This window comes from Mesoplodon densirostris, chromosome 1 (genome assembly GCF_025265405.1).
Source record: "Mesoplodon densirostris isolate mMesDen1 chromosome 1, mMesDen1 primary haplotype, whole genome shotgun sequence".
In the NCBI taxonomy this organism is placed as follows: Eukaryota; Metazoa; Chordata; class Mammalia; order Artiodactyla; family Ziphiidae; genus Mesoplodon; species Mesoplodon densirostris.
In genome coordinates this window covers 132,720,921-132,741,699 of record NC_082661.1, presented here as the reverse complement: position 1 = coordinate 132,741,699, position 20,779 = coordinate 132,720,921, and the positions used below count along the sequence as shown (strand labels likewise).

Below are 20,779 nucleotides of genomic sequence, written 5' to 3'. Positions count from 1 at the left end.
TGATAAACCATAATGGAAAAGAATATAAAAAAAGAATGTCTCTATGTGTACAACTGAGTCACTGCTGTACAGCAGAGACTGCCACAACATTGTAAATCAACTATACTTCAATAAGAAAAAAGAAAAAACAAAAAAAACTCCTATCAAATTTTGGGCTTCAACTTTTTTTCCTCTGGGTTAACTCTTAATTAATGTGTTACCCTTTCTTTTCTTGTTTTCTATTTCTTCTTTGGTTTATTTTCCGACTATAGGTTCTACCTCACTATATCTTTTCAACATTTTCTTCATCCCAAACTTTCTTTCTCAATACTTATGATACCTATATTCAACACACTTTAATTTCTTAAAGTTTCTTTTTTGCCTTTCTCTGCTCAAGTTTACAAACTTTCCACTGTACTCTCAACTGGTAAATTTTCCTGCTAATAATCTGCTTTAGCACCCTAATGTTAGAGAGTCACACAAGGATATAAGAAAGATTATGTAAGGTATATACATCATAGTAATTTATTCATCTACTTATTTAACAAATATTTACTGAATGACACCATGTATTGGGCACTGAGGGCAGAGTGATGGGAAAACAAATAATAACTGAATAAATGATTTAGTGAGGAAACAAATATTAAATAAATGTGCATTCAATAAAAAATAAGTGCTATGAAGGAAAAATGAGTGCTGTGAAAGATTATCTTAGGAGGATCTAATTTAGAATTCAGGGGTTAAAGAAAGTCTGTTTGAATAAAGACATTTAGGTTGAAAATGAAAGGATGAGAGAAAAAACTAAAGGAAGTGAAGAGTAAGTAGGCAGATTTGGTGTCAGGAGTTTTAGAACAAGATAAACATAACTTCCTGAGGTTGAAGGAGATCATGTACAAGTCCCTGAGGTGAAAAGTGTTAGATGCCCCCACTGTACGAACTGAAAGAAAGAATGTGTGGCTAGAATAAGGGGAGCCAGGGAGAAATAGTAAATTTTAAACTGGAGTGGTGGACAGGTGGCAGATACTCTATGAAAAACATTTAGGCCATTTTAAAGATTTTAAATTTTATCCTGTCTCTAATGGGAAATCATCAAAAGGCTTGGGTTTGAGGAGAACTATAATAGGAACACAAAGAATAATCAGAAAATCCAGTAACTTTTCAATAAATAGGTATGAGAAATGAAGTGAAAACAAAAGAAAGACAATTTCTATGAACCTGAATTTCAAGAACATACCTGTCTACATATCTCCTGGTTTCCACATTATCTAATGCTGTAATAATTATATCCTGCTTAGTATAGAACTCATCATTGTAAATCACCTCAGTGGCTGGACATACTTTGTTCAAGTGTGCATCTATCTTTAATTGAGGATTTATTTTCAGGGTTGCATCAGCGGCAGTATAGCTTTTAGGTTTCTAAACAAATAACATATAAAAACAGAAGAAATAAATGGTAAACAGGAAAAATAGGCCATGACTGAACTTAAAACATTTTTTATATGAAGAATAATGTAATGAGATCAGTTTTCATTTTTAATTTGTGGAAATTACATTCATTGTGGTCATGCTGCATTTAGTAATGCACATTAGAATTAATAATTCATACACTACTAATAAAAATGTAAATAATCTCTATTTTATAGCTAAGTGTTCTGTAATTCTTAAAATATTAGTTAAAAGTCTAACTAAAAGTACATTTTTCCCTAGCAATGAGGTTTGAATCGAGCAAGTGCCTAGAAAAAAAATGAGAACACATTCAGTACAATATTAGAAATCCAAGTTCTACAGAATATGAACTCTCAGAGGTATGGTAACTTAATATCAATATTTTGGTACTAAAATGTTTAAAAAATTTTTACCATTTCTGGATGGAAATATTTAAAAAATTATTATATATGTTTCAGTTTTATAAAAAGAGTACTCTTTCTTTTCTTTTAGAGTTAGTGATCATTTTTAAATCACTGGTGTCCTTTCAGGTGCTATCATAGTTTATTTGGGAGTACTGGCTCTGACACTAAGTATCTATAGATCATTCAGCTTGAACGAATCCATTTAGTTTTAATGGTATCTGTCTCTTCTCATATTGTTAGACGGACATGTTTTTACTTCTTGGTGCTATTAGCATTCATACATACAAACTGTAAACTTGGTTAGAAGTGTAAAACAAACAGGCTTTAATAGTTCTTTTATAAGTAAAATGCACAGAGGTCAGTGAATGAATCTTATCACATAAATTTTAGTTCATGAGAGACCCTGTTACTTAGTTCTTTGTATTTGGATAGGTGAGGTCATTCAGTTAACTATGCTACTATATAACTATAGAAAAGTATGCTTTAATTACTTTTCTGTTCATGACATTTCTTAGTTTTACTAAGATTCTCAATGAGTTATAGAACAACAAAGTGAAAAAAAATTCTAAAGAGCAAATTTGCTTGACTGACTAAATTGTTTCTTTTACTGACTTACATATTTGGACCTCCATAAAAAAGACTGAAAATAAGAATTATTTTATGATAAAAAGGGATGTTAAGTAATCAAACAAGATCAAAAGAGCAAAAAATTCTCAAACTTTACCTGTTTTGTAATAAAGGTTAATAAAAAAGACAGTACCAAATCTGTCATCTATAAAAACTTCAAATTAGGGAACCTGTTTTTATATCCTAAGATGTTTCTAAAATTAAATACATAGATACATCTTGATTATAAAATGAAAAAAATACTGCCCATCATTCACAACTCAGATTTTAATACCCAAAATCAATGCAAAAACTAATTTTTATATTAAAAAATAACTATATATTTTCTCTATGGTCATTCCCATTATTTGATATTTGAGAGATTCTAATAAAATAAAGAAGATACTATGCTTGTTCAAGCACCATTTTCTGTTTATAAAAAGGAAACTCTCTTCTTTTTTGTATAACAGAATAGATGATTCAAATTTGAAACAGTATAACAACACACCTGTATGTGATGAGGACGAAATAGGAACTGTCTATTCAAGTTGGATTTTTCTATCAAGTCAGGATCTGTTACTGTAACCTAATACCGAGGAAAAAAATGGCTGAAATTACATAAGAGATAAATTTAAATCTACTTTGCTTTTCTCTGAATGACTAAAAGAACTCCCACAAGCTATTCTAAATTATTTTGTCTGGTGAAAGTTATAAGAATACAAATACTCCAAAACTGGTTACCAATACTACTGTTTTTATACTTATATTTAATGACAATGTTTAGCATAGGAACATGTCAAACAAAACAGCTGAAACCAACTGCAACTCCTACTCAAAACTTTTTTTTAACTATTCATAACAAAATAAAGGTTTAACATCACTATCACATTTTAGAAACGTAATGGATTAGCCATAGAGGAGTTAGCTCTTCTTTCTATACATATTTATTCTCAATCTCAATTGATTGGAAAAGAAGCCTGCATGTTTCAATTTGAAAGCTCTTGCTAAAGCAGAGGTCTACAAACTACAGTGCAGGCAGGCTGCCTGTTTTTGTAAATAAATTTTACTGAACACTGTCACGCCACTTTATGGCTGTTTTCATACTGCAATGGCAGAGCTCAGCAGCTGTGACAGAGCCTTAAGATCCACAAGCCTAGAACAGTTACAATCTGGTTAAGAAAAAGTTTGCAGACCCCCATACTAAAGGATGCAAGATTAAAGTAAACAGATCTAAGATAATCTAAAAAGTACTCATAATGCATTTGCCACTTAAGCTAGTATTTGTAAAAGATTTCACTAGAAGCAGTACTTCTCAGAGTGTGTTGATTTGTATTCACAAACACATTCACTTTCTTTTAGCTGACATTTCCGATATATATATACATATATATGTATATATATAGATATGTGTATATATATATTTTTGTTTGTTTGTTTTGTTTTCAACAGTTCTTTGTAATTACGTGTTAGAGGGTATCTTTTTGAAATGGGGAAAAAAAAAAAGCACAGAAAATGTCCTTTAAGAAAAAGCTTAATCAACGTATACTTATTGTGATTACTGATTAAAAAGCTTTTTCTTCTACCTCCCCCAACCCTACTTTTTATCCACTTTTTTTGGTTCTTGTTGTTCTTCTACTGGATTGTATCAAGTATTCTTGATTCTAATCCTCCCTCAATGCCGTCAACCCCTCACTGAACTGATTTGGAAGTTAAATCTCTATTTTTATGTGGTGATATTCAAAATTTTAACATGTACATGTGACTTAAGATCTAAAATTAAAATCTCCATCTTCCTCCTGAACAACTGGAGGATATTTGAACTCTCCCTTCTATCTCCCATGATATCAATGAATATTTTACTTATTCTTAACCAGCCCACCCCCAAACTGGTCAATATTTTAATTAAAGGTTTTAAAAATTAATGCTTATTTAAATCTAAGAATGTTGATAAATGCCTCTACTTACCCTTGCTTCACACATTTCCTATATTAATCCATAGTTCTTTCAGTGAGAATAAGCAGTAATCTTTCATCATTTTACTAGTCAATTATCTTTTTTTTTCTCTTAGATAATTTAGCTGGGTATAGAAATCTAGGGTTGATAATCCCTTGCACTATGAAGATATGCTTCTCTATCTTCAGGTGTGCATTTATTGCTGATGAGAAGTCTACTAAATAATCTCTCTTTTTATCTTTGCTTTTGATTTGTTTGGGATTAGTTTACCTTTTCAATCTGAACACACTTGTCTCTTCAACTCTGGAAACTTGTCTTTATCCTTGGAATACATTACTTCTTCTCCCTTATCTTTACTCTCTCTGGAAATTCTACTACACTTATGTTGGACCATGCAAATGTATCCTCTTTCGTGTAAAAAAAAAAGAATCTTTCTATACTATATTTTGGGTATTTATCTTCTTTTCATCAATTCTCACTTCAGCTATATTTGAATTTTAAGTTCACTGATTATACAAAAATTCTTCCTTGGCTTTTTGTGAAAATTCCAGTGCCTTTTCCTCATGTTTCCATTCCTCTTTCTATGTCTTTGGTCATTTTTAACTTTACAGTTTGTTTGTTCTGTTATCTGTAGCACTCCTATTATCTATAGTTCTTACAGAGTTAATTCTTCTATTTTCATTTGCTGATTCTTCCAGGTGGTACCTTTTTCTAGTAGACTGTCATTTTTCATTGTGAATTGTCTTGAATGGATGTTGATTTCTCTGCATAGTCCTATGTACTCTCAGTGTGTAAGTATCACCATGATGTGGTTTTGCATTTGTTTTAATCAGAGGTTTCAACGGCCCTAAATTTGTTATATTCATTTCTCTTCTTGAAGTTTTTATATGATATAATTTTGGACCCCATACACCAGTGTGGTGCAGCTCTGAGTTATGATTTCTCACAAATGACTTTCTTTCTAGTTAATGTATTGGACATACGTTCAAGACAGAAACACTTGTGAGTCACCACAGCTTTTAGCTCAGGAATTAATTTCCCTCTTGGTTCCTGGAACCTGGGGATTTTTCTTTCCTTCCTTCTAGTTAGTTTGGCTACATATGTAAACACTTCAAAAAATAATAATTTATACAGCAAGACTATGCATTTGCAGTAGGCTAGAAATCTGTCCACATTAACTTACCTTGTTTTGTTACCTGAAGTAAGTAGGTTTATTTACTATAGTTCTTTTCCTGACTTTTATATGCTGATATGTATTATGAATTTCCAAGGAGTAAAGGAGGTGATATCCAAACTTGTGTAACCAAGGATTTTTTTTAAGAAATACTTTAAAAACTACCAGAACTAATAGTCATTTGTGGAAAACAATTTAGGAAATGCTGAGCAGGAATAATATAACTGTAGGACATCTGCCTGTACCTGTGAGAGTAAGTTTAATAAACTATAAAATGTGAACTATTAAATAAATTTTAGTCATTTAATTACTCACTATTAGTCACCATGATAAATCTATGACATCACCACTGTAGTGTACATCTTAAAGGCAAACAGCATCAATGAAATACATTTTTATTTAAATATATGACATGGCTTTCCAGTTAACTGACATTTATCATCTTAAGAATTTATATTGTATACCAAAGTTTACGCTACTCACTCTTCTTTTGATACTTACCAATTGAAACAATATCTGAGTACTCTGCAACTTTCTAATGTTAGCTTCTCCCATCCTAAATATTTATTTAATAATAAGTAGTATCTAATAGAAATAACAGTATTAATGTGCTTTATTGTTTGAAAAGCCCTTTCACATTTGATCTTCATAATTACATTATGAGGCAAGTAGTACAGATAACAGTTTCACAATACTAAAGAAAGAAACTGAGGAGCAGAGAACTCAAGTTATTTGTCACAAGGTCACATAAATTTTGAAAAATGGTCAGGGTAGAATCAGAATCTTCCAATTTCTAGCCTAGTGGCCCTATCCTCAAAAATCAATACTTCAGATCCATGCAGTCAAACATGATTCAAAACTGGGCAGCAAAAGAAATATAAACTTTTAACTCTCAAGGATTTATATCTTACCATTCCCTTCTCTTTGCCTGTGCCAACACCTAGCAAAGCAAAATTTTTTAACATTTCACAGCCTATGGCTCCACATCCTACCTATGGAGAGGAAAAATAAAAGGTATCAGATTAAATAAAATTAAAACATCTACTTACTAAAGAGCAATTTCATGTTAATTTTCTTCAAATGCTAAGTTACAATAAATACATACTTTTAAAAATAATTTGAACTTTTAAAGTAACTTAAAAATCATTTTACTTTAAAATATTTAATGGTTCATGATATCATTATAAGTATCTCAATTTAAAAAAATGTATAAATCATAGAAGGAAAAGCATAATATTTATAATTACTTTAAAAAGAAGACATTTTAATATTCCACACAAAAGCCAAAGTTTGAACTCATTTTTTATATAAGATGGAAACAAACAGCATGAAACAGTGCAACATTACAATTAAAAAGATTGTTTATACACAATTTTCTAAACTCATTTGATGAATATAACTATTCTAAGACTTTTAAGTAAAAACTAATAAGAGATTCTACATGCAGGTAAAAGCTTAAGAATACTGCTGATTTTCAAAATATTATTTAAAAAATGAATAATAAAAATCAGTAGTACTTTTAGGACTGATTATAATAATTAAAAAAAATAAGTGGCAGGAGAAGTCATCTTATGCTATTGGGGAGAGCTTCCCTGCCAATGCACTAAGACATTTAAGAAAGATAGATCCACCTACATATTCCTACATTTGGTAAGAAAAAACAAAAAAAAACCCAAACCCCACAATTTTTAATGTATTTCTAGAAAATCATTTAATGTTCAAAACTATTATACTCGTATTTTAACTTTACATGTACTAATTCTCTAGATGATGGGTTGGCAAACGTCTTCTATAAAGGGCCAGACAGTGAATGTTTTCAGCTTTGTAAGCAATATGGTCTTTTTCACAACCACTCAGCTCCACTATTATAGTATGAAAGAAGCCATAGACAATATTTGAATAAATGGGCTTGGCTGTGTTCTCCTGAAACTTTATTTATAAAAACAGGCAGCAGGATGGATTTGGTCTGCAGGTACAGTTTACAAATTCCCGTTTTAAACATTTCCTGAATGTCTACTATGTTAAAAACTGTACTCAAATTTTCTTTAATAAATTAACTTGATATACAATAGCAGTTTGACTGTACTATTTATTCTCATTATTATTCCTACTTACTAAAAAGATATTCAAATTTTGTAGCTTCCGACACAAAGTGTCTCCAATGCAGGCTCGTAAGGCATCATATCTATCTCCTCTGTAGAAAACAATATAAACCAAGAAAATAGAATGGCATAAAAAAACATTATTAAGATTAGTTTCATTGCTGCTAGTACCAATTTAATGAGTTTCTTCCAAACTAACAGATAAATTATCTTATTTGAAAGAGAAGAAACTTCATAAAGAAATCAGTTGCTTCTTTTTTTCATTTGACTTAATATTCTAAGTCCTAATGACTTAAGCAAAGGTCACTTTAGTTTATCTGGAAAAAAAATTTTAAGGCAGGGATTTTTAATAAAGGTTTGTAGAGAAGACTATGGTTGGGCTTTGAAGTTGTTAACCCACTTAAATTGAAGGCAGAACTTTGGGTTATGTGTATTTTTGGGAGAATGAATTCATAAGCTTTTATCAGATTTTTTATCAAAGAGATATGTGACCCAAAAGGTAAAGAATGACTGATATAAATAAAAGCTGCAGGTAGCAATTGTTTTCATCTAAAATCAGAATGGTGTTTTGAAACCTAACCATTCTCATGATATAAATTTAACACTTTATATTCATTATTTATAAAGTGGTAAAGAGATACTGCATTATTATGACACAATCTCTAAGTAGAGAAGAAATGACTGCAGAAGTGAGCTAGGAGAAAAGACATCTAGAACAAATACATGTTTGCACAAAAACTCTTAATCTAGTTCCTTCTTATAAACACACAACTAAGAAAAAAGCAACAAAAAGGTCAGTATTACCGTGGGAGAAATTCTTCACGTTCAGGTTTGCCTAGGGATTCGACAATATCTGCTGCTTCAATATATAACTTAAAGTAGAAGATAAAAACATAACTTACTATGTAGAAAACTAAATTGCTAGAAAAAGTAATTATCTTCTGTAGTTATTTAAAGATCATTAAAGAAAACAATGATAAACATGCTGCTTCAGAGTAAAATAATGGATTAAAAAATATAATTGTTTCTTTTGCAATAAACATTCCTTACATTCTTTCATTGAAACAATGGTTAAATCTGGAGGAACTGTAAAAATACATAATTTGATTCATGTCATTTAGCCATCTTACAGATGATATATTCTATTATTAACAAACAAAAGGAAATTTCACCTCCAAATCTATTTTTTATAACTACATAAAAACTTCTGGAAGCTTCATTCAATTTCAGCTACATTTGAATAATCTGTTTACTTTTGATAGGAAAGTACCTAGTCCATATTTAATTTCCAACTTGGAAACTATGTCGTCTGTAATTATTACATACACTACAGAGGAAATGGTCTAGGAAGCCACAATTTCAGCATTTAAAATAATATCAAACAGAATTAGTTCAGCTTAATGAAAAAAAACCCTGAGTCTCATTCTCATTTTCATTTTAAGTAACTTATATGGCTAAAAAACGTAAACATCACCATGAACATGAATAAATGGTTATTTAATTATAACATAGAATCTATATTAATAACATAATTTATATTACCCATGCTGCTAATAGTTATGTCTAAACCAGACATTTATAATTGAACTTGTACACTGTGCTAAAATAAACCAAATAATCCAGCAGCAAAGTAATATTAATTAATAGCATCTATAATAAATTTACAAATTTTAATTATTAAAGCTAAATTTAAACTTTTTAAAACATAATGAACAAGATCAATGTTATATTCAAATGTTTAAAATTTAAAAAAAAAAATAAAGGGCCTGAAGAGCATCCTTTGATACACTTTGCCAATTATTCCTTCTGGTAATAGAAACCAGGGTTTTTCCATCTTGTGATGTTTTTACCCTATATAGTTCTCAAACTTTTACCATTCCGATGCTTTCCACCTTTAGAAGTTTATACCTAGAAATTAGGGAATCTGAAGATTCATGATGCCAAAAGACTCCATGGAACAGTTCAGGAGTCCTGAAAGCATGTGACTGCTAAACTAACAGTAGTGGAAACTAAATATAAGGATAAGAAAATTCCTTATATATAAGGAATATAAGAGTGAAAATTCCTTCATTCTCACAAGTGAGGGAAGTACATCCTAGAATGCAACTCTGGGTTACATGCCAGTAGCCTCAACAAATGATCTTGTCAGTTTCCATTACAGAATTAAGTTTTGGTGGCACATCACACCTGACTCATGCATCAAAAAATAATTTAAGGTTGCTTTTATAATATATTAATTAATACTATGTTATAATTCATAACAGACATTCATTATATGGGTGAATAATTCAACCTTAAGTACAAAAAAATATTAAAATAGAGAACTAACCCACTGGCACAAAGGAGAAAACTTTCCTGTCACAGCTTTCAATACTTCTTGGCTGGCAACACCTCCTACTGCTGCAGCAAGTGGGGGTAAAAAGCCTTGGGCAGTCCAAGAGAGCCAACGCACAATGTCATAATTTACTTCAGGCTGAAACACAAGCCATGAAAGACAATAATCTTTACAGTATTCACGTGGTATACTCAAAATTTCAATAAATAATTATACCTTAACTTCTAAAAGAGCTACTCAATTTCCCTAATAGTTTTTAAGTCCTAAAAAACAGTCCCAATCTCATAATAAAAGATCCAATTCCATGTCAGTTACCTTAAGCAGTATATTTCATTTCCAGTACCTGCCCAATTTTGCTTCTTTACTCTTTATGTTATGCTAGGGAACAATTTAGAATTAACTGGATTATCTACCGTGATGTCGGACAAACAACCAGAATTTTAAAAAAACATGCTTTAATGAAAACTATGGAAAAACCTTGCACCTACATAAATGAAAAAAAAAATGACCCATAAAAAATGATGAGCTATCATTTGTGCTTGAAGTGGCAAATAAAAAGTAAAACTGTAAAAAATGAGGCAATACATTGTTGGAAAAGGCAGTTTAGGAAAAAAATTGAGAGTAATCGCACTTTTGTGTACAAATCTAAGAGCCAATCGTCACAAAGTTCTCATTATCATACTTAAACTGAAATGATGTTTCTCAAAATAAAATTTATTAGTATTTTTAAGGAAAAAATGGAGAACTGGATTTTGGAGCTATTATTTTAGCACAATTTCTTATTTGTCACAAAGATCTCTTCATGAGCTCTGGCTTCTCTTTCTCTTCCTGTCCTTTCAACATCAGTAACTAGAATCTTAACCTAGGATCCAAGTAGGGCTCAATTTATCTCTTGAAATTCTATGTAAAATAACAGTACTTGTACATTTAGGGGAAGAAGGAAGGCTTTTATTACATTATCAAAGATATCTATGATACAAAAAGAGGTTACTATCTACTCACATTCCACCCACTCCATTTCAATTTTCTATATCTCACTATTTTACAACTATTTAGCACTAAACTCAACTCAGATTACAATTTCATTTAAGATGTGGCATTTCTGGATGCAGAGATATTGGTGGTACTGATATTATTAAAAACAATGACAAGAATGCTAATAGAAGCTGGTAATTTGATTGAGCATCTATTTTGAGTTGTATATTAAGTCCACATATAATCTTCAAAATAATCCTAGGAAATATAATTTCTATCATACAAATTAGAAAACTGAGACTTTGAAAGATTAAGTAATTTACTCAAGATTTTACTGCTAGTAAGTGGTGAAACCAGGATCTGAACCTAAAAAGCCCAACTCTCCAACTCTATTCTTACCATTAGGTTACAGTATCTTACAAGATTTTATATTTTTTAATAAACAAACATCCAAATCTGGGGAGTTTTTCATCACCCTAGGATAATGACTAAGGCCTATATCTGAATTTCTCCACACGGTCTCCAAAAGATGATACATATCCACAAGAAGAGAAATAAACCAGTGGCAGGGCTTCAGCATTACTAAGAAACAGAAAATACGAACTTTAAATTGCCTGTAAATAGAAAAACAAACACCAAACCCCAAATGAACTACTTCTGGACTTCATATTGCTGCAAGCCTGAACAGAGAACAGGAAGCGTGTAATCACAGAAAAGAGAATGAAAGGCCTAATGTGACAAAGCACAGTCAAAATCATCCTGAGAAAACAGAAGGCCCATACTAAGTGCAAAAAATACTGAACATGTATGAAGTCTGGCAGATCTCAGCAGTGGCTATGGTGAAAGAACTTCCCTGGGGAGAATGATGTAAATAGAAAGGGGGAGATATCCCTTGACAGAGAAGGCTAAAAAAGGAAGTAAGAGAGGAAGTTAAGTAGGATTTGGCAGAAATCAAAGAGATCCACAAGATATATCAACACGTATCCACCAAAAAAATTTTTTTAATTAAAAAAAAATCACCTATTAAAGAAACTCCTTTTCAGGAAGAGAAGAGGAAGAGGGGCTCTAGAAATAGAAATCTGAAAAAGCACCCAAAACCCTTACCCTGTCCAAAAGCATATACAGAAAAATCAGTTTACCAAACAAAGCAGATGTAAAAAGGAGACAGAAAATTGGAATCAAAACATTTTAGTACTGAAAATTTCTCCCCCAAACTAATTACAAGGCAGAGTAAATTTGACTGAGTGAATTATATATCAACAAACACTTGGAGGTGTGGAAAACAAACACAAAAAACCCCACCTTGAATCAGAAATTTAATAACTAAGAACCAAAATGATCCATTCCACCTTCCCCAAAGGGGAAAAATAAATAAATAAAAGAAAATATGAATCTATGAATCAAAATGGGCTCATGGTATACCCAGAAAAATTGACTGAATGATCAATCTTGAGTTATAACTTGGTAAAACTATTAGATTTCACAGATGAAAAAATACACAGAAGAAAAAAATACACAGGGCCCCAAGGCAAAAAGACCAGATTATTTATAAAAAGTAAGAAAAGTAAGCTGACATCGTATTTCTCAAGTATAAGATACAAAGCAAGATATCAAGGAAGAAAGTTAACAGCCTTGAATTTTACTTTCAGCCAGGCTCCTTTCAAGCATAAAGGTTACAGAAAAAATTTGAAATGTGTTAAGAACTCAGGGAACACAGTTAATTCTAAGCTCCTTCTGAGAAATGCACCAGCGACTAAACCTGATTTCAAGTGTTACTATAAAGCTACAGTAATCAAAATAGGACGGTACTAGCAAAAGGATACAAACAACCAATGGAAGAAAATATTGAGTTCAGAAAGAGCCCTACACATATGTGGTCAATAAATTTCTGACAAAGATGCCAAAAAAACTGAATAAAGAAAAAACTGTCTTTTCAATAAATGGGCTAGAATTATTGGATATTCATACACAAAAAAATTAACCTTGATCTATGCCTGGCAAGATAGAAAAAAACAAATTAATAAAAGTACAAAACTGTACACAGTGAGTTCAAAATGTATAGTCATGTACACGATCTATACTTTGTATGGCATAGAAATATAAACTCACAAAACAATAAACCTTCTAGAAGAAAATACAGGGGAAAAGCTTTATGATTTTGAGTTAAAAAAGGGCACAAACCATAAAAAAGAAAAACTGATAAACTGAACTTTAGCAAAATTAAAAACCTGTGCTCCTCAAAAGACACTGTATTGATAGTAAAATGAAAAGACAATTCACAGACTGGAAGAAAATATCTGTAAAATGTGTGTCTGATAAAGGACTAATTTCCAGATAATATAAAGAATGCTCTCAATTAATAAGAAAACAACCTAATTAAAAACCAGGCAAAGATTTGAAAAACTGAAGTACAATAATGTCAAGTAACTTGCTTACTGTCACAGAGTCAATAAGTAGCAAAACTAGAATTTTCAGGATAAGAGAACAGTAATATATAGATTTATATGTTACATAATTTTTGATGGCCATAACTTTGAACATTCACCTGCTCTTCCAAGGTTTCACTTATAGATGTTGCTAGTTTCAACAACTCTTCTGAATCTTGTTGGCATCTAGGATTCAAAATAAAACACCCCAATTTCAATGTTCTCAACTGCTATAAACAGTAGGTCATATTCAAAACTGAAATTTAAGAAATGTGTTGAAAACTGTGGATTACAGAGTGCTTACTGACTTTAAGGTAACTGGTTTATAAATACATTACTTCAAAATTACTTCAAAATCATGCTCACCTAAGAACAGTATATAAATAATGTTTAGTTTTAAATATACATGGCAAAAACTTTTTGCAACAATACGAGGAGGTAAAAAATTCTATAGCGGATCCATAATTTAATAACTCAGATTTTTTATTTTAAAAAGTTATAGCTTTTGAAGACTTCAAACTGGGAAAATTCTTATTTAGTATAACTTCATTTTTATAAATTGATCTCTCCACTCCTACCAGAAAAAAGACCAGGTCAGAAGTGTTTATACAGTTTGGTGTATCTAGTAGTATTACAAAAAAAAAAAAAAGTTATTTCAAACAAAGAACATTACCCAGTATTTGGCTTGCGACTATAGTTCTCCTGAAACTGGTCCAAGGCAAGCATGGCTGAGTGAATCTCTAAAGGTGCCTATTTAGAACATTAAAATTTGGTCAATATTTATTGAGTGTGTAATATGTGTCAGGCACTGTGCTAATGCTTTTAAGACATTATTTAATTTAATCATTATAATAAATGTATTTGATTACTATTTTTTATCTTTATATAACAGATAAGGAAGATGAGACTTGACTTCAAGGTCATAAAGCTATATTTAAACAAAGATCTAAGTTTTTTTTTCCCTGTTGTGGCCTCTCCCGTTGCGGTGCACAGGCTCCGGATGCGCAGGCTCAGCGGCCATGGCTCACGGGCCCAGCCGCTCCGCGGCATGTGGGATCTTCCCAGACCAGGGCACGAACCTGCATCCCCTGCATTGGCAGGCGGACTCTCAACCACTGCGCCACCAGGGAAGCCCAAGTTTTAATCCCAGGCTTTATAACTAGTTTTTATTAGGTTATCCATATGAAATAAAGTATTACCAACTGAACAAAGGATACAAAATGTCTGTACAAGAGCACCGAATTCCTTTTCTTTATTAACCTTTACAAATTTGGAAACTGTTAATATTGAATATAATTCTTTACTTATCACAAATACATTCACTGCTACAAAACTGATCCAGTGATTTAAAAAAAAACAGAATAAATGCTTCCAAGGTTTTTAAGGAAGAACTATGTATTATATAAAACTCTACATGGTTCAGAAAATCTTTTAATATGATCACCTTTGCATAAATTAATGAAACCACCTTTACACTATCAAACCTGGTATATCATTATAAATGTGAACCTTTTTCCTATTATTCTAACATTTCCATTATATAAATTCCTATTTTTAATCCCTGGGCATCAGTTCTAGATACATGAATACGACTTTTATTTTTTAAAAATCCAACAGTCTGACAGAAATCTTCATAATCTCTTACCAATCCCCACCTGCCTTTCTCAAACCTGCAAAGCATTTATTTACCTCAGGTTTGCTAAAATCCGCAATAAGGCACTTTGGATGTTTTATCTGCTTCTCTAACGGTTCCTAACAGAAAAAAACAAACAAAACAAACAACAGAAAAAAATCCACTATTACTTCGGAGCAAGCACATGACTACTTGACAAACTACACAGAGCACTGAAAGCAGTGGCTCCCTCCCAAAGGTCTGAAATAAATAAGGTTGGGCTAATATGTTTTAACTGAAATATAAAATAGCTACCATTCACTGGTTACTCCTTTTCATATTATCACACTTTATTTTTTTTAATGTTACATGCAACTAGATAACCTGCTCCAAATAGTAAATTTGGGAAGAATTGGTAAAAACATTTGTATACTCGAAAAAATCTACAATCTTAGTCAAAGAGCTACCATATTTTTTTGATACCAAGTTATCAGGAATCGTTATGCCTGACATAACTTGAATAAATACCCAGTTAAAATTTTCTGTGTGGAGCAAAGAACACACCAAGGCCAAAAAACCCAACCAACACTCCACCACCACCTCTGCCCCCCAAAAAAACCAAACCCAATCTGAAATTTACCTGAAGCATAACTAAAAATTGGGGTAAATGGCAAGAGGAAGTAATGCACAAATCCTCCTATAGCAGATCTGACTAGCTGTAGCATTTTAATCTGTTTAGCTCTAACTTTGGCTTGAACAAAACCTTGTAGAGGACTTTAGTTAATAATTGCTCTGGAAAAGAAAAGGCAGTCAAGTTCAAACCTTGAGAATTTCCAAGAAAAAACAGAGACGTATTAGACAGCTTATACTGAGAAGTGGCCTAAGGATTTAAGCAGCAAGAGGCACCTTGGTTCCTTGATACAAGTAGCCTCTACATTCTCTTTATACAGATACTTACCTTTCCTTTCAATGCCAGTTTATGGGAATTATTTAACATTTCTAACATATTACACTATTTCTTGAAATCCAAAAAATTAAAAATTTTAAAACCTGGATTAACAAATATGATAAATAAAATATTCCTTTTACTTCAAAAATGTAAATAACTGAATAATAAAACAGAACATATGCTGAATCAATGCTTATTAAATCTTTCAAATATATATTAGTTACATCTTTTGTCTTAGGAAGTAATTATAAGAAGTATAATCAACTCTTTGATGATTCACAAAGGAGTAGTTCCTTTGTGAACTATATGGATGGGTATTGTAGCTGTAAATTCTTTTGCTGCTATCAGTTTATTTCCATAGATTGATTCCATTTTCCTGAAAGTGGGTACAAATTAAAAAACAAAATCTGTTCAGCCTTTGAATTACTTTTATTGCTTTTTTCTCCCTGCCATTCTCCTGTAAAGAAACATTTTTTTAATCAGAAAAAAAAATACTTACAAAGCAGAATGTTTTAGGAGTCTTAACTTGAACAGCTATCCCTCCATGTAAATAAGGTTCCAGTTCTCTAGTATCACCAATGGTAAAAGAAAATGGTGATACCACTAAAAGGAGGAAAAAAGAAAACCATTACATACTGATATAAGTATTTAAATTTGAAGATTTATCATCATAAAGATGTTATTTTTTCATAGTTTACAAAATTAAGAATATCTCAGTATAAATCATTTTATTTGGTGGTGGGTGGAAGTGTGCGGAGCTAGACAGATTATTTTTCCCAAACAAATATAAGGACTTAAGAAAAAATGGCCAAGAAAACTTGGAAGGAAAAAAAGGGTATGAGAGGTGCTTATTATTAGATATTAAAATACTTTATAAAGACTCAATAATTAATATACTGATACTTTTTATATATATAGTTCATAATAATTAAAATAGTATGATACTGGCTCATGAATAGACAGGCAAACAAACAGAATAGATTCTTCAGTAACAGACCCACAATTAAGGTGGTATCTCAAACCAGCAAAGAAAAGATACTCAATACACCTTTTGGAAAAAAAGCCATCTGGGAAAGTATTCCAAATGGATAAAAGTTTTAAATACCAAAAAAGATGACAAAAAATTATTAGATAAGAGCACAGGAGAAAAGTTTCTTTAAAACTTTGCAGTAAGGAAGGCTTTCCTAATTATGACGCAAAAGAAAAAATTGGAAGCTTTGACATCATATACACATAGAGCCATCACAAGCAAAGTCAAATGCCAAACTAGAAAAAAATTTTTGTGACTCATATTAAAAAAAAAAAAACTCAGCAAATATGCCCTACATATTAGGAGTTCTGGGGAAAAATAACAACTCAATGAGAAAGTGGGCAAAGGACAGATGATTTACATTAAAGGAAAAAGAAATAGCTTTAAAACTTAATAAAAGATACATAATCTCATTCATAAAATGTAAAATGCAAATCAAAATTATACTATACCATTTTCAATCATACATGAGACTATTCTACAACTACTGATGTGAAAGGACCATCTAGATGTTTAGTTTAATGAAAAGGCAAAGGGCAGCTCTAGTCATAATATGTTACCTTGCACGTAAAAATGCATAAGGAAACCTGGAAGGGCACACAATAAACTAAGAATAGTGGACAGGTAAGAATGAGTGGGAGCCATAGGTGGGCAATAAAGTTTTCACTATAAAGATTTGCCTTCTATTTTTTTAAAATTAATTAATTAATTTATTTTTGGCTGCATTGGGTCTTCGTCGTGCATGGGCTTTCTTTCTCTAGTTGCGGTGAGTGGGTCTATTCTTCATTCTGTTGCACGGGCTTCTCATTGCGGTGGCTTGTCTTGTTGCAGAGCACAGGCTCCAGGTGTGCAGGTTTCACTAGTTGTGGCAATGTGGGCTCAGTAGTTGTGGCTCGCAGGCTCTAGAGTGCAGGCTTAGCACTTGTGGTGCATGGGCTTAGTTGCTCCGTGGCATGTGGTATCCTCCCGGATAGGGGATTGAACCCGTGTCCCCTGCATTGGCAGGCGGACCTTAACCACAGTGCCACCAGGGAAGTCCCCCTTTTATTGTTTTTGAACGATTTGCTTATTCACAAAATTAAATTAAATAAACAAGGTTTATATATTAAGTAGACAGAAAAGGTCAGCAGAGTAAACATCAAACTTAGCTGCTGCTACTTCTGGAGTAGAGGGGAGGTCTGAACTAGTACTCATTTTTAACTCTACCTAAACATATATACATATATATATCTAGAATAAGCATATATTGTTTTAGCTATTTAAAAATGTTTTTCAAATAACAGAAAATTACTTCAGAGCAGCAAGTACCAACTTATAAATGTTAAGAAAAAAAAGTTTCATAAACTGCTACCCTATTCAAATATTCTCACTCTGCCCAAATAATTTTTGGTACAAAATGTGGGTTTTATTTTCATTCCTTGATATCCAGTGGCCTCTCCTGTTAATATATACATATAGCCTCAAGATTCAGATCCAGCGCCACAATCCACCACTGCATGGCCCCCAACACAACAAAGGATAATCCTAAATAGTTAGTTGAGTCAATTTATGCAAAAACAGATAAAAATTCTTTAATATCAGTGATCTGAATCTGTATTTTACATATTTAGATATAGTCTGGTAAACATAATCCAACAGTTATGTTACCAAAGATTTTTTTAAAATATTTATTTATTTATTTATTTGGTTGCGCCGGGTCTTAGTTGCAGCAGGTGGGCTCCTTAGTTGTGGCTCGTGGGCTCCTTAGTTGCAGCTCGTGGGCTCCCTAGTTGTGGCATGCAAACTTTTAGTTGCGGCAGGCATGTGGGATCTAGTTCCCTGACCAGGGATCGAACCCTGGTCCCCTGCACTGGGAGAAGAGTCTCAACCATTGTGCCACCAGGGAAGTCCCCAAAGATTCTTAAATATAGATCCAAAGTTGTTTTCGTATAAAGAGTTTGTAATAGGGACTGATTTTTTTTTTCTCTCCTAAGGATCCATCTTATCATTAAAAGAAAAATAAAAGTAATCCATTTACTAGTTTATACACTAATCACATAAATATACTTTTAGAAAGTAGGCATAGAGGGAACTTTCCTCAACATAATAAAGGCCGTATATGACAAACCCACAGCCAACATCGTCCTCAATGTTGAAAAACTGAAACCATTTCCACTAAGATCAGGAACAAGACAAGGCTGCCCACTCTCACCACTCTTATTCAACTTAGTTTCGGAAGTTTTAGCCACAGCAATCAGAGAAGAAAAGGAAATAAAAGGAATCCAAATGGGAAAAGAAGAAGTAAAGCTGTCACTGTTTGCAGATGACATGATACTATACATAGAGAATCCTAAAGATGCTACCAGAAAAGTACTGGAGCTAATCAATGAATTTGGTAAAGTAGCAGGATACAAAATTAATGCACAGAAATCTCTTGCATTCCTGTACACTAATGATGAAAAATCTGAAAGTGAAATCAAGAAAACACTCCCATTTACCATTGCAACAAAAAGAATAAAATATCTAGGAATAAACCTACCTAAGGAGACAAAAGACCTGTATGTAGAAAATTATAAGACACTGATGAAAGAAATTAAAGATGATCCAAATAGATGGAGAGATATACCATGCTCCTGAATCAGAAGAATCAATATTGTGAAAATGACTCTACTACCCAAAGCAATCTACAGATTCAATGCAATCCCTATCAAACTACCACTGGCATTTTTCACAGAACTAGAACAAAAAATTTCAAAATTTGTTTGGCAAAACAAAAGACCCCGAATAGCCAAAGCAATCTTGAGAACGAAAAACAGAGCTGGAGGAATCAGGCTCCCTGACTTCAGACTATACTACAAAGCTACAGTAATCAAGACAGTGTGGTACTGGCACAAAAACAGAAAGATAGATCAATGGAACAGGATAGAAAGCCCAGAGATAAACCCACACAGATATGGTCACCTTATCTTTGATAAAGGAGGCAGGAATATACAGTGGAGAAAGGATAGCCTCTTCAATAAGTGGTGCTGGGAAAACTGGACAGGGACATGTAAAAGTATGAGATTAGATCATTCCCTAACACCATACACAAAAATAAGCTCAAAATGGATTAAAGACCTAAATGTAAGGCCAGAAACTATCGAACTCTTAGAGGAAAACATAGGCAGAACACTCTATGACATAAATCACAGCAAGATCCTTTTGGACCCACCTCCTAGAGAAATGGAAATAAAAACAAAAATAAACAAATGGGACCTAATGAAACTTAAAAGCTTTTGCACAGCAAAGGAAACCATAAATAAGACCAAAAGACAACCCTCAGAATGGGAGAAAATATTTGGAAATGAAGCAACTGACAAAGGATTAATCTCCAAAATTTATAAGCAGCTCATGCAGCTCAATAGCAAAAAAAAACAAACAACCCAATCCAAAAATGGGCAGAAGACCTAAATAGACATTTCTCCAAAGAAGATATACAGACTGCCAACAAACACATGAAAGAATGCTGAACATCACCAATCATTAGAGAAATGCAAATCAAAACTACAATGAGGTATCACCTCACAGCAGTCAGAATGGCCATCATCAAAAAATCTACAAACAATAAATGCTGGAGAGGGTGTGGAGAAAAGGGAACTCTCTTGCACTGTTGGTGGGAATGTAAATTGATACAGCCACTATGGAGAACAGTATGGAGGTTCCTTAAAAAACTACAAATAGAACTACCATATGACCCAGCAATCCCAGTACTGGGCATATACCCTGAGAAAACCATAATTCAAAAAGAGACATGTACCAAAATGTTCATT

The 20,779-nt window shown here is 32.3% G+C and overlaps 1 protein-coding gene across 1 annotated transcript in view; it reads right to left on the bottom strand.

Annotated features, from left to right (window-relative positions):
- UBA6 (ubiquitin like modifier activating enzyme 6) overlaps positions 1-20,779 on the bottom strand; it is a 92,211-nt gene that overhangs the window by 20,677 nt on the left and 50,755 nt on the right. Inside the window, exons 10-19 of the mRNA XM_060108982.1 lie at positions 16,461-16,564; positions 15,090-15,152; positions 14,074-14,150; positions 13,520-13,586; positions 9,994-10,137; positions 8,469-8,536; positions 7,678-7,756; positions 6,474-6,554; positions 2,944-3,021; positions 1,214-1,395 (exon numbers count right to left, since the gene is read on the bottom strand). Coding sequence (XP_059964965.1) covers positions 1,214-1,395; positions 2,944-3,021; positions 6,474-6,554; positions 7,678-7,756; positions 8,469-8,536; positions 9,994-10,137; positions 13,520-13,586; positions 14,074-14,150; positions 15,090-15,152; positions 16,461-16,564 — 943 coding nt within the window. The remainder of the gene's footprint in view (positions 1-1,213; positions 1,396-2,943; positions 3,022-6,473; positions 6,555-7,677; positions 7,757-8,468; positions 8,537-9,993; positions 10,138-13,519; positions 13,587-14,073; positions 14,151-15,089; positions 15,153-16,460; positions 16,565-20,779) is intronic.